The sequence below is a fragment of the Amyelois transitella genome, chromosome 4 (assembly GCF_032362555.1).
Source record: "Amyelois transitella isolate CPQ chromosome 4, ilAmyTran1.1, whole genome shotgun sequence".
In the NCBI taxonomy this organism is placed as follows: Eukaryota; Metazoa; Arthropoda; class Insecta; order Lepidoptera; family Pyralidae; genus Amyelois; species Amyelois transitella.
In genome coordinates, this window is record NC_083507.1 from 3,725,009 (window position 1) to 3,738,887 (window position 13,879).

Here is a 13,879-nt window from a genome sequence, read left to right on the forward strand (position 1 = left end):
CTTGACAGTTACTGATCTCCTAAATTAATAAAGTGAAATAAGTATGCCGGCATTGGGGCATGTTGAAGGATATGATCTCTGCCTGCCTTTCGAGACGAGGTGTGATATTATATGTATTAAAATAAAAAGATTGATTATATGAGTTATTTATTCTAAACGCCTATTTCACGCTAAAATTTCATTTAATACTAAAATCCACCAGTAAATGCATTATTCCATTTGTGTCTTGAGTCTCTTTTGATTGTTGTGGAGTCCATCTTCTTAGCATCCATATCAAATTCATCTAATGCTTCTATACAGTTTTCCTGCGGCATCAAAGTCTTGGTAACGAGGCACTGCCCATTTTCCTTGAGAACTGTGTATTTTATATCTTCTTCTGTTGGTTCCCCATATGGGAAGGTTATTGGTGTTACTTTAATTAGATGTTTCACTTTCCATAACCGCATATTATTTTCAGGAATATTTTTTACAATTGCTACCCTTTCCTGAAAAAATAAATTGTACAAAACTAAATGGCTTAGAAAATAACTCAAATAAGTACAATATTTATAACTAATCAACTTGACAAGATCTTATACTTAATTTCACACAAATATTTAGTTATAATCTCAACAAAACTAAACAAACAGCTGTTATTTACCATTTCTATTTTTTACAATAAAAAAAAAATTTGGTTAGGGTATACGAAATAAATTTAATAAATACAATATAAATTTATAAAAAAAATTCCTTACCTCTTCATTTATCATTAAATCTTGCAATATTTTCTTTTGCCACCATGGAAAATGTTTAGAACTTTTGATTCTCTCTACTCTAAATAATTTTGTAGGGGTATACTCTGGGTCCAAATGAGTTTCAGGATTCCTACAATTGATAAATTAAAAATGTTTAACTGGGCAAAGAAACACAATCACATTGGGTTTAATTATGATGAATGTAAGTAGAACATTGGTTTACAAAAAAGAAGATGGAAAGACAGTTTATAAGATTTTGATTAGAGTGTACATATGTGTACAAGTTAGAGAGTCTGTTTGACTTCTGGAATATTGAAGATAATATATTATAGAATATTTTACTATTTTCTCACCTGGGATAATAAACTATGCCTCCAGGATATCGTATTCCACCTGGGGCTTTATAACCTTTCGACCGTGAAAGTACACTAAACGGGCTTATTAAATGCAATATTTTTCTATTCATTTTTTATAAACGTGTACTTTGTTTGGATTTCTCTTTAAAAATAACCTCAACTCAACCCACCCAAATTGAACTTTTTAGGTAGATTACAATACAATGAAATTGAATTACAATACCATGGTATGACACCTTGGCGTTGATCATGACGTTGATTGACAATGGTTAATCTAGTATGGAAGTTGTCGATGGGAAGCAAAGACAGACAAAGATTTTTGGGATTAAAGTCCAGACGAAGGATAATAATGCACTATTGGTTGTCACTGTCAACAATGTCAGATGGGTAAAATATAATATAGGTACTCATACAATTTGAATGTTGATTGTTGGCCGCTTCTTGTAAAAAATATTTCGTTTGATTTTTTTTGTGTTGCTTTTCTGCATTATTTTATTCACCTCAATAGTCTTTTGTAGGTAAAAAAATCATGTGCTAATTTTATTTTTTTCTATTTTACCGATGTTTATGTTTTGTACTGAAAATTGATGCTATAAGAAAGTCTTCATGAAGAAAGTTCGGTTCCAAGCTTGCGATATCCCCAATATGAATGATTCAGAATGTCATTCTCCTCGTCCTTTCCTTGAGACGAAAGTTGAAAATACACCTGCTTGTTACGAATATTCCAAACCGCTAGCGTTTTGTACGGATCCATTACGTAGGTTTGAAACTAGCAACTGTGTGCCTTATCCACTTGTAAATCCAACAAATTTAGATAATTCTATAACTCCGGTATCTAAATGGAGTCCTTCAAGTGATTTGGAGCTAAGTATGCTTGATGCAACATGCCATGAACCTAGAACACCTCCCACAACTCCAATGATATTTCAACCTGCTTTACCCATTTCATCTGTAAATACAGAGAAGGAACTAAGCCAGCAAGACGATATTCTTCAAAAATCCTATCCGAAGGTACTGACAACTATTGAAAACAGAAGTACTAATGAACAAACAAATAAGATGAACAGTGACAACAGTTTTTTCATTACAAAAGGAAATTTGAATTCATTTAAAATGAAAAATTTTAACACTTTGCAACAGCAATTTCAACGGTTAAGTTTAGACAAAGAAAATAATCCTGTAAGTAAAAAGACAGATATGATAAAAATGGGAAAGCAAGTGATTACTCATACGGACAACAAAATCCCAATCTTGTTTAATTCAAGAAATAATGTCAATGACTGTAGCTGTCATCATTGTGTGAGAGTAGTTCAAACTTGTAATTTGCAAAGAAATGTTGGTTATGTTGAGAACTCATCTACTAGTCATTTATGTAAGTGTACAAGGCCTATACTAGCCAGTTGTAGTTGTGATCAATGTATTCCATCTCATCAAGCTAATCAACACATCCATTCACACTGCATTCCAAGTAGTTGTCACGACTCAACTCCAAAGAATACTATTGATAAGAAAACATTGGCTATAGAGAAATATGAGAAAAGTAATAATTCTAACTGTACTAATGTTCAAAAGCAAAGTGGAATTAAGGAAAAGAGAGAACCAACTGTAGCAGACCTGTTCAAGATAATAAAACTACAAAATGAGCAACTTCAGTTACTTCAGGAGAAAGTGGATAAGTTTATTTCTAGTAGTAATCCAACATCAAGCATTCCTATACAAAGTTATACCACGGAGCATGTAGCATTGGAAACAAACAGAGAACATAAAATATCCATTGGAGTTATGACTAGTTTTGAAATGGTGCGAACATCCACTGTTATTAATAAAGAGGTGGTCCAACAAACAGAGAATTCTCAGATACAATGTAATAAGTCTCAGCTTAGTATCAAGGAAATTGTGTCTAAAAACCCAGTTAATTTGAATTTTCTGGATGGAATTGCACCAGTTGGGAATAATTTAAAGAATAAGATAATCAATGGAAATTATGAAGAGAAAACATTGAATGAGATGAGCTTATATAATATTCAGGTAGACAATGCTACCACACCACTCATGTCCCCTGAACAGACTTTATATTTGGATGTGAGGGATTACAGTGAGTAAGTGTACCTTCAAATGAAACTATTATTATTATCTCAACATTTATTATTATTGAAGAACAAAAATATGTAAAACATAAATGTACTTATAACATAAAAATTACTTGTTATTTTGCAGATCTGATCCAGGTAGTGATGACCAATCCAATATTGGATGGACTTATTACAATAAAGTAATGGTGAGTAAAAAAAAATTGTAGAGAAAAGTTTTTAAGCAAATGAATGAAAATTCATTTGGTCATTAGGTTATTTAATTTCATTCTATTGGACATAATGAGTTTATTAATTTAAAGTCTAATTTAAATACTAATTCATACTGCAATACTTGCTTTACTTCGTCGGCTCTATTCATTTGAACAATGAGGGTACTCTTAAAACTTTCATCAGAACGTTCTTAATGTGATCAAAGTAAATAAGTTGACTTTCCTATACAATGGTTTTATCTGCACTCCTATTATATATAGATTTTTGTACACTTTCTTCTGCCACTTCTTCTACACTTGTGCTTTGGGAGCAGAAGTAGATTTAATTATGTATAAGTTGTGTAGACATCATTAAGTGATACCTTGTATTTTGAAAATGAACCTATTTCTCCCCACTAAAATTTTGCCTTATGTTGACAGACTCATGTGAATGGTATGCTACAAGATTCCGACATGCCCTCGTCAGCGAGTGCCTTGTATCGGAACACGCGTCAGCAGTGTCTACAAATGCAAATTGATAAAACCAATCTTAGTGTGACTAAGAGGTAAAATATTATTTTTTTAAATTTACACTGTTAACATTTTTGGGATAACTTTTTATATCTTAACAACTTTTAAAATTCCAACGCTACTAAGGCCTCTCCAGAAATGGGAGGATTTTACCCATAGCCACCACTCTGGGCGGGCGGGATGCTGGCCTTGTATGATAGAATGTTGATAAAAAATGAATGAATATACTTTTCTAGAATAAAAGTTCAACATGACCCCTAATCATACATACCAAATCTATCCGGGGGCAGGTTTCTGTGCCATTAACTGTACTTTATTCTTTAATCTGTTTAAACTTCCCTGCCAATTGGTTTTATTATATACATTTCTGAAACTTTTTTTTCCCAATTACTTCAGAGTAAAATTTGGTGATGATCCCCTTGGGATTCACCAGCCTCACATCTATACAGCCACAACTGATACGAGTATGAAGATGAATCAGCTTGCGGCCAAGTATCTGAAAGGTGCGTCCGCGCCTTCGCCCGCTCCTGCGCCCCAGCCCGTAGCCGCCAAAACTTCCGTGCCTAATGACATGTCCTTTGCCACAAGGAATTATATGGAGAGGCACAAGTTACTGCAAGGTATCTTAGTGGACGTTTATTAAAATGTAAATTCTGTCAATCTTATCTTAAACATTTTTTTCATTTATTCATATAATCACGTCTATATCCCTTATGGGGTAGACAGAGACAACAGTCTCTGACCACAAGGTCACGTGTAGAATTGAGATTCAAATAGTGACAGGCTGCTAGCTCATCGCCTACAAGAGCCCTATGGGATAAAAAAGTAGTGGTCCAAAAGTGCCAGGAACCACACGGCACAAACTTTTTATTGCTTTATAATTCTTCCTTTAGAAAATTGATTTATAAGTACAAGATTATGCAAGTATACATGTGCAACACTGCTAGTAATCTTAAAAATTTTATGCCCATTGATAAACCACTTTTTATTTCTTTTCAGGTGTTTCTGGCTTCCCCAAAGAGCCCCCCACCGAGATACCAAGGTTTTTAGATATAACTGCTTTGAAGCAACAACCTAAGTTGTTATAGATGTTATTTTGACTAGTATAATTGTATACATATTTCAAGTATATTTTTAGAAATAAAATGTAGACCATATTAAACAGACATTTATTTTTAAATCTCAGAGAAAATAACAGAGTAAATCCCTTACTTCTTTTACGTAAGTATATTCTGTTTTTGTAACAGTTGATTTGATTATAATATTCATATTTTTCTGTATTTATTATATTAATACATATACATTAATAATATAATACTATTATAACATTTATCTTTAATTGTGATTAATTTATTTCAGTGTTCATTTTCTTTATCACATCTTTATTTAAATGAGGACAATTAAGTGCAATTTGGTAGGCCCTATCAATAATTCTGCAACATTTGTGATTGCAATCCTAATATATTAATACATACTTCATAGACTCTAAATTTTATTTTAACAGAGGTATTTCAAATGGTTCTCACAATATACTTGTACTGAAACTTTGGTTTAAAAAAATAAATAATAATTTATATAATACTTCCGGACATATAATAACAATTTTATTTGAAATTAATACATGTGCCTATTTTTTATATCTCATTTACTTAAAATTATTTTTATAAAATCTCTTGTTTCTTAAAATCTATATTTTTTTATTTAATACACGTAATTATAATTTCATATCATACTTCACTAACTTATTATATTATCTCATAATTATCATATTTTTGAATTTCTAGAAACGACGTTTTGTTACCTCAAAAACGCGCTCTCCCATTTCAATTGCCAATTCCCATTTCAATGTGTTCATATAAAATACGCTTTATATAAATAAAAATTAAAATACAAACACATGTAGCTTGACTCGTTCATTGACCCTGATCAATTTTAAGTAGTTTTTTAAATCTTGACTTCCTCTCCTTTTTACCCGCGTATTAACATCTATCGACTCTTTGCCGCTCGACAGTTCTTTTTTTTATTCAAAACTTACTTAACAGTTTGGTTCTATTCATCTTTGGTAACAGTACAGTACACTAGGAAACTTTCCTTCATAGTTTGTACTTACACATAAATATCCTTACTATTGCCAGAGCCCGGATCTGTGTGGCTACCACTACACTACCTACTCACGATATTATTTGCTTTAGTCGAAAGGGACGGAAGTGAATAAATTTGTATGGAATTCTTCAAAGAGCCCTAGTTGATTTCCATAATTGACGACTGTCGTTAGCGAGCGACTATTAAGAAATAGGATTAATGGTAGCCACACTGGATAAAAAGAACTGACTCAGATCCTCAATAATTAAAATGACGTGGGGTATAATGTAATTGTCTATAGGTACCCTTGCTTGTAACCTCTCCCGCACACAAAATATTTCGCCTCGATTCAATTTTCATACTTTAGTTTAAGCCTTAAGACTACTTTTTATAACACTTGTGTAATTTATGGTAACATATAGGTTAGGTAGGTACTTAGTACTAAGTGATGGAAATAACTTGATGACTTTATATTAACCTTTTGTAATTTTTAAAACCTTTTTTTGCCTTATAATATAGTGTTTATATATAGCATAGTTATCTTCAGACACTTAACATCAGTTAACATGTATGTACCTAAGTAGATAGGTAATATCATAATTGTTCAACACTAAGAATGCTAACTATTTACAATGAAGATAAATATTAACATCTTCATAAGTTTCAATTCTCTTGCATCGCAAAATATTACAGTTTAATATTAAACTCTAGAAAGATAACCAAACTTGGATGGCACTTCTTTTTTGCTGTCGATTAGACATTCAAAGATAGGTAAACGACGACTCATTGACACACTTAACAGTTAGATAATTTTAATATTATGCAAAATCATTCTGATTTTAGTGCTCTGACAACATAGAATTAAGGTAGAAACACACACCAAATAATATCAATCATCCTAATAAGAAAACGGGGAAAATTACATATGTAGGTACACAACTGTATTTTGATGATTTCCTTTTCTTAAACAAGGTCCGACTAAAAATGACCATGCTAATATTATCTTTGGTAAGTACATACTTACGTACGTACGTGGATTGTTTCAAGTTTAAATCTATAAAAGATTTAATAAATATTTAACCGAATCTGTTTTGATTTAAGTATTATTGGAATGATTTGGCATAATACATTATAGACACAGTAGATATGTAACTATAATGTTTTAGAGAACTATAGAACATCACTTTTATGTCTTACATGGCGCCCTTGACTAAAACACCACTACGAGATTCAGATATATCTGAAGTATAAATTTAAAATAGATTATTTTATAGACATCAGTTACTTACTGTTCTTAATTTACTCTTGTTAATATAACTTATTTTAGTGACAATTTTATGCAGCTTTACAAAACTGCTTTTAAAATATTTTCTTTTTTTTAACAAAATGTAGTGACTTGAGCATCGAAATTTGTGCATTACCTTTTTTTTCTGGCTTTGATCCCAAGTAAGTTTCTTTTTTAAAACTCATTCTTATCAGATGTCTCTGCCTGTTAAAAATCTGTGTAAGTAAGTGCGAGTGCGTTGATATATGTTAAAAGTAATGTTCTTAACAGCATATTGGCATCCTTCGCCTAAAGGGATCATTGCATCCGTTAGTAAGTAAAATATTATCTATATAGCTACAATAAAATTTAATTTCAACAACTAAAACAGATCTTAGTAAGTATAGTTATATATTTTCTCCGCTACACATCACCCACATATTATCACATTTTCAACAATTGTAATCTCATTCTCTACGATCTATCAAAACATCTACAAACATGTTTACAATGTAACATCGTAAAGTTTGGAATTATCTTAAACATTTTTATGATATATTTTTATATAACAAAGGTTCTTGAAATTATGTCAGTTACCTAGTACGCGCCTGCTGCCGCGACAAAACAGGTATATTTCGGTATATTTTTCAAATACCTACACACGTTTGCCACAATATATATTTCATTTATATTTTTGAAGCAAAAAAATCAGTAATGTAGTTGCCTGCTCAATTAAGCTCACTGAACCAACCGAATAAAATTTAACAACACTGAATACTTATAACTTGATTTAATTTAAATTGTGCACCAACATCCCTGAAACATTCTCACTTTATAAGGTTTCTTCGTCGCCTCCACCCCGCGACTTGCTGTCGAGTCTCAGTTCCGCTAAACGTTGTCTTATGCTGTTTGGCCTAGGAACGTTACCAAAGTTTAGCGTAGGTAGGTACTTTCCATTTGCTTAACTCAGACATTCTTGAATAAAATTTCAGTTAATGGGTTTATAGCAGGCATACATAGGTACTATTAATAATGCTGTAGCACAGACTTGGTAACTTCTGGGCAAAAAAAGTTGAAATTTGAGATGTACGTAGGTAGGTATTTTTTCTTGAGGAAAATAGCATTATCTAGACAGTATTTTCCCAAATTTAATACACTAACGAAAGAGATTCATAGTTTTTGAATTTATCCAACAATAACAAAGTATATGGTGCATATTTAAAATATCACATTATTTGTATACTCATTGTGAATTTGAAAAAAAAGTTCAATGACAGCTCACCTATGTGAAAAGTAAGAAGTGAGAACTTGGTCTGCGGAGACCGACTGCCGCTGGTATGCGCCGGCGCTCAGGTTGCTCTGCGGGATCTTGTAGATGCGCACGCAGCGACCGCTGTTTTCTGGCAGTACTATAATTATAAGACAATATACTTCTTATATATAAAAGTTTGCTGGTCATATTTCACTAAAAACAATAATTTAACCTTAAGTCTTAAACTGGATCGTTTCGCAATACTAGAGTAGTAGTAATGGAATACCTTGCGGCGAGCTCGGAGGGGAGATGGGCGCCATGCGAGTGAGCGGAGGCCGAATGTTCTCCTGTTCTGAGGACACTGAGCTGCTCCTACTGGATGCGGAGTTGTTCTCTGAAGTGCGACTGTTTTGGTTCGCCTCGCCCCTGCAATAGTGTGACATTAAAAAAAAGATTAAAAACATTTCTTACTGTAGATGTCCCAGGAGACAATTAAAAGGCACTAGAAACTTGTATACCCAAATCAAAATTCCCAAGACAATTTGGTGTGAAGCAGAATGTTGAATCTTTTATAAGTAGGTTAAACACCTATGACTATCATAAGTATAATCAGTGACTAAAAAATATGCGAGATGCATTCGAGAATATGCTATGGTAAGAGATAAACCTAGAAGAAACTTTGTAAATATATATTGAAGTCGTTGAGGCGTAAGAAGAATGTATGTATAACGTTTTTGCAGAATTAATACAAAAAGTTGGTGAATATTAAAATAAGCCAAAACTTTTTGCCTAAATAGGCCATACCGACTTGTTATTTCGAAAACATTTAAATATTTATGAGTCGCCTTTTGAATATTCTGATAACTTTTTACATTGAGAGTCCACGTGTAATGTTTGAAAATATACTAACTTGTCATTGTTTTCATCCTCGTCGAGCGAGTAAGGGCCGCCTTGCTTGCTCATCTGCCGGACCAGCTCGTAGTCGTGCATGCCGAGGCAGGGATCGATCTCTCTACTCAGAGGAACATATTCCGGGGCGCATGCTACGTAGAATATATCCTGTAAAGTGAAAACCACATTGCAAGGGCTATTGCATTTCGTTAAGTGGTTAAATATAGGAAGTACTAATACTGTAACTATCCCTGTTATCGCATTATTATTATGCAAAAGGGAAATTTTATTCATGTAGACTTTCTATGATCAGTGGCAATTAAATCTGCAAATGACATATTTTATGAAAGCATTCAGATGCTGATTGCTTTTAAAAAAATAATCTAGGTTTCTAGCTTACCAAATGGTCAGACGACCTTAGGAATAAGGCTATCTGACTTCAAGATCTGGTCCCCGAGTTAGCCTTATTCCTATAGTTAGTCCTTCGTTTTCTTCCTTAACCTGAACGAGATAGTACCGGCGCCTTTGTGAATTATCTGGTTCGCCAGAGTGGGTTCCGATAATCCGCAGTAGTGATACATTACTGGAAGAATAACAAGTTTTCACTCACTCGTCGGCCGCACATGAGCTTGAGGCCGGGGATGCAGGCGGCGTGCACCAGCGACCCGTTGGCCACCAGCCGGATCTCCAGCAGGTCCTCCGCGAACGCCATTATGTACGGAAATGCGCAAACTGGAAAAATTTCCATGATATAAATGAATGCCATCAGTAAGGGCTATTTCACCCTTCCGGGGCTTGATTTAATGTATGTATGGGCCGTTTTATATTGGCGAAATAACGAACTGCGTGTTATATCACTTTTTTGTTGTTTTATACAGGGGTTCCTGTACCATTGATACCAGTTATAGACAGTTATATTAATGTGAACCAATAATTCAAATATTTCCTGTAATTTATACATTAATACAACTTACCAACTGCAGCGGGCACTGTTGTCCAGTGGAAGTCATACTCGCTATCACTTTCTAATCCCTTCGTAGTTAGTCTTTCAAAGTGGCATGTATCTGGAAATGGGATTCTTATTATATTAATTTTATACAACCTTCTACTAAATATCAATAGAAAATTGTTTCGTGGTTATTATGTTCGTCACTTTTAAGATCAACCTAGTTGTAGGTACGATTAGGAATTGTCCTAAAATACTTACGGTTGTAACATAAAACTATTTGGCCATCTCTCTCGTCTCCAATCCTCAGTGCATTTACCAGAGTTCCCCGCCGCGGTGTGCTGTCTTCCGACGTTTCTGCTCGTTTTATAGGCTGCAAAAAAGTGTTGCAACTTTATATCATCACCTGCTGACATAGGCGGCTGCAGGCTGGACATAAGAACCCAGATTTTTTTAACTGGAATAGTGGGTGCTATTCCCATAATTAATGAAAATACCATTTGTTGGCATGAGAAGTGAAAAGAAATGAATGAAAGGTTTTCTAGTCCTTCTCGAGACAGATTGTTGTGTCAAAATTTTAATTACTAAGTAGGTAGTTGTCTGCTTTTGCAGTGTTTTGTTTTTATATTCAATGCCCTCGAAATAAGGCATAAAGTTTTTATTTTCCATTTAATTCCAAATTAGAAATACTTTTGCATAAAATGTTTAAATATGTTGAAATTGTTTTACCGGTCCTCTTTTTAACATCCTTCTCTAAATCACGTCCAAATTATCAAACATTTTATGTCAGTTGGCTGAACGGACTGTCAGATACAAAATGTTTTTCGTTTATTTTGATATGTCATTATGTATGTTAAACACTCAGTTGAAACGTAAACTGACATCAACATTACCTACACGTGTGGGTTCAGGGAGGCAAAGCGTATCGAGGTTATGGGGGTAAGTCAGAAGGCGGGAAGATCCTTGATTCGTTTCCAGGAAATTTAGAGGAGCCAACGTTAAATTTGTTACTTTGACTTTAATTGCTTTATTGTATGCGAGTCGTGAAATGGTTTGACTGATTTCGCTGTAAAATACGCAAATAAAAAGGGGATTAAAGCAAATGAAATATGAATATGAATACGGACCACCTGATATCTAAGTAATTGATGATTTAAATATCGCAAATAGGAAGTTGAGTAAATCAGTAACTTACTTGGCCAGTTCCTGTTTCCAACAATTCCCAGTGGTGCTTGTAACCAACTACCATAGTAGCTACTTCTCCGTCCATTAGTTTTATTAAAATTGGCGATTCACTTAGTTGTATATCCTGCGACGAAGAAAAACTTGTAAGATTTGATGTAGGTTTTTATATAGTAAAAGCATATTCAGCAATTTGCTGTTTTCTTACCTTGATATGTGTGTATTCAAAACCCATTTCACTATCAGTCTTTGTTTCCTCAGCCATAAGCATCACTCTTCTACCAATTGCGACAGCAAGTAACGCTTTTCCATTTTCTCCTAAAATACGAATAGAAATAATTATCCTGGAAGATAATTCGGGACAGACAGTTACAGAGTTATTAATAAAGGGTGTGAAACTAAAAAAATATGGCTGAGCCGTATGAGATAATACGGATATGTAATGAGGTGAGACAAAGTATTCGCTATCTTGTCTGTGAAAACCACTGTAATCTGTTCTCAATAGATACATTTTTACCATATTTGATGATGAGGTAACTTTTCCTCATCAGCAGGGTGCGAATCCAAGGCAGAAAGGAGAGTCGGCTTTACTCACCCGACTCTAATAAGTCAAAATAGTGCGCCGTCTTCGTGCGCGGCAACCTCGCGTGCTTGCAGTCCTGCAGCGGGCGCATGGCCCAGGCGCCGGCGCACAGCTCGGGCACCGCCACCGCGTACAGCCCCGCGCCGCCCGCGCCGCCCGTCGTGGACCCGCCCCCCGCGCACACCCGCGCGCCCACGCGGAAGATCCCCGCCCGCTCGCTCACTCGGGCCGCGCGCACGCAGCCTTCCCAGCGTAACACTACGCGGGTGGTTCCGCTTTCTGATGGAAAGAAATAGGCTTAATGTGTAAATTTGTGATAAGTTGGCATTGGTTTTGATAATTTTGAAAAAGATGGTTATGGTCGCAGCCCGCGCACCCTGGCGGAATATAGGTGTCCCGCTCGCTCACTCGGGCAGCGCGCATGCAGCCTTCACAGCGTAATACCTACTACACGGGTGGTTTCGCTTTCTAGTGGTAAAAAAGAGGATAATGGATAGTGAGATGTTGGCACACATTGATTCTGGCAAGAAAGACCTTGTTCGCATGCGCTCTTTGGGCTTGAAATCTTAGATTTCTTCTTTCTGTATTGACATTGATATCTCTAATGCTTGATGCAGATAGTCTGCATCAAACATTTGCTGTATCATAAAAGCTTTATTGTAAAGAAACCTTCTAAAATGTAAAGTACCTTCTAAAATGTATGTGTTGGAGGTTGTGGATAATAGAAGCCGCCCCTCCGACATCTGCTCGGCACAGACCGGGGTGGCCGGCAGCGGCGCCGCTCGCCACACTTTACCTTCCCAGGGCGCGCGCCGGGAACCTCCTGATCCTGTAGTGATTTTCAAAAATTGTAGTAGTTTTATACAGTTTGTTATGGATTATGGAATTTCAGCATAAGTTTTGGGTCTCGGAAACTGGGAATAATTCAAAAGGAAAGAAATTCCTTGTACTATAAACCCATCAGAAGGAAATTGATTTTATCCTGATTTTTAGCGACGATTGATTGTTCCTTTTTGTAAATTTTGATAGCAAGATAGTGTCTTATAATCGGTCGGTATATAATCGGTCCCATGTGCAGGAAGTTTTCGGTCTTCACTGTGACCACGCCACCAACTCCCGTACCACCTTACCACACATCATACAATGACTGTTTACTATAACATCACCCATACCAGTCGAGACTAAACTGGTGGGAGCGTCGCCACGTAGAACGGCATCCAGCTTGAGAGCCTGACCCACATGCAGGAAGCGTTCGGTCCTCGCTGCGCCTGCGCCCCCGGCCCCCGCACCTCCCGACCACACGTCCGATAAAGCTCGCCGCGACAGCATCGGCTGTTCAGAAAAAAGTTGGGGTAGAACATAGCGATCTCTTTAGACAATTTTTAGCGTAACATATAAATTTATTATAAAACATACATTCATGCACACATAAAATCACGCCTCTTTCCCGGAGGGGTAGGCAGAGACTACCTCTTTCCACTTGCCACGATCTCTGCATACTTCCTTCGCTTCATCCACATTCATAACTCTCTTCATGCAAGCGTTTGAATTACCTTCATACATACATACATACATATGGTCACGTCCATATCCTATGCGGGGTAGACAGAGCCAACAGTCTTGAAGACTAAATGGCCACGTTCAGCTATTTGGCTTAATGATAGAATTGAGATTCAAATAGTGACAGGTTGCTAGCCCATCGCCTAAAAGAAGAATCCCAAGTTTATAAGCCTATCCCTTAGTCGCCTTTTACGACATCCATGGGAAAGAGATGGAG

The 13,879-nt window shown here is 35.6% G+C and overlaps 3 protein-coding genes across 3 annotated transcripts in view; 1 reads left to right on the top strand and 2 right to left on the bottom strand.

Moving 5' to 3' along the window:
- Window positions 1–130: 130 nt before the first annotated feature.
- LOC106129344 (large ribosomal subunit protein uL30m) lies at window positions 131–1,309 on the bottom strand. The gene is made up of 3 exons (XM_013327877.2): window positions 1,088–1,309; window positions 735–864; window positions 131–485 (listed from the first exon to the last, which is right to left on the bottom strand). The coding sequence occupies exons 1-3, from the start codon at window positions 1,198–1,200 to the stop codon at window positions 189–191; spliced, it is 540 nt and encodes a 179-aa protein (XP_013183331.2). The 5' UTR covers window positions 1,201–1,309; the 3' UTR covers window positions 131–188.
- A 211-nt stretch (window positions 1,310–1,520) lies between these two features.
- LOC106129438 (uncharacterized) lies at window positions 1,521–5,088 on the top strand. The gene is made up of 5 exons (XM_013327997.2): window positions 1,521–3,189; window positions 3,308–3,368; window positions 3,813–3,937; window positions 4,299–4,522; window positions 4,902–5,088. The coding sequence occupies exons 1-5, from the start codon at window positions 1,697–1,699 to the stop codon at window positions 4,988–4,990; spliced, it is 1,992 nt and encodes a 663-aa protein (XP_013183451.2). The 5' UTR covers window positions 1,521–1,696; the 3' UTR covers window positions 4,991–5,088.
- LOC106129439 (GTPase-activating Rap/Ran-GAP domain-like protein 3) overlaps window positions 5,082–13,879 on the bottom strand; it is a 68,418-nt gene continuing 59,620 nt past the window's right edge. Inside the window, exons 13-24 of the mRNA XM_013327998.2 lie at window positions 13,275–13,434; window positions 12,791–12,931; window positions 12,115–12,381; window positions 11,728–11,837; window positions 11,533–11,646; window positions 10,599–10,710; window positions 10,366–10,455; window positions 10,002–10,123; window positions 9,411–9,559; window positions 8,787–8,926; window positions 8,531–8,657; window positions 5,082–8,162 (exon numbers count right to left, since the gene is read on the bottom strand). Coding sequence (XP_013183452.2) covers window positions 8,081–8,162; window positions 8,531–8,657; window positions 8,787–8,926; window positions 9,411–9,559; window positions 10,002–10,123; window positions 10,366–10,455; window positions 10,599–10,710; window positions 11,533–11,646; window positions 11,728–11,837; window positions 12,115–12,381; window positions 12,791–12,931; window positions 13,275–13,434 — 1,614 coding nt within the window. The 3' untranslated portion in view covers window positions 5,082–8,080. The remainder of the gene's footprint in view (window positions 8,163–8,530; window positions 8,658–8,786; window positions 8,927–9,410; window positions 9,560–10,001; window positions 10,124–10,365; window positions 10,456–10,598; window positions 10,711–11,532; window positions 11,647–11,727; window positions 11,838–12,114; window positions 12,382–12,790; window positions 12,932–13,274; window positions 13,435–13,879) is intronic.

What these genes read in the sequence shown, in the direction of transcription:
- LOC106129344 (XM_013327877.2), bottom strand. Translation starts at nt 1,200, where the DNA reads ATGAATAGAAAAATATTGCATTTAATAAGCCCGTTTAGTGTACTTTCA. An exon ending in GGCATAGTTTATTATCCCAG is followed by an intron (nt 865 to 1,087) that starts GTGAGAAAATAG and finishes TATCAATTGTAG; the next exon opens with GAATCCTGAAACTCATTTGG. An exon ending in ATTTAATGATAAATGAAGAG is followed by an intron (nt 486 to 734) that starts GTAAGGAATTTT and finishes TTATTTTTTCAG; the next exon opens with GAAAGGGTAGCAATTGTAAA.
- LOC106129438 (XM_013327997.2), top strand. Translation starts at nt 1,697, where the DNA reads ATGAAGAAAGTTCGGTTCCAAGCTTGCGATATCCCCAATATGAATGAT. An exon ending in GATGTGAGGGATTACAGTGA is followed by an intron (nt 3,190 to 3,307) that starts GTAAGTGTACCT and finishes GTTATTTTGCAG; the next exon opens with ATCTGATCCAGGTAGTGATG. An exon ending in AATCTTAGTGTGACTAAGAG is followed by an intron (nt 3,938 to 4,298) that starts GTAAAATATTAT and finishes CAATTACTTCAG; the next exon opens with AGTAAAATTTGGTGATGATC.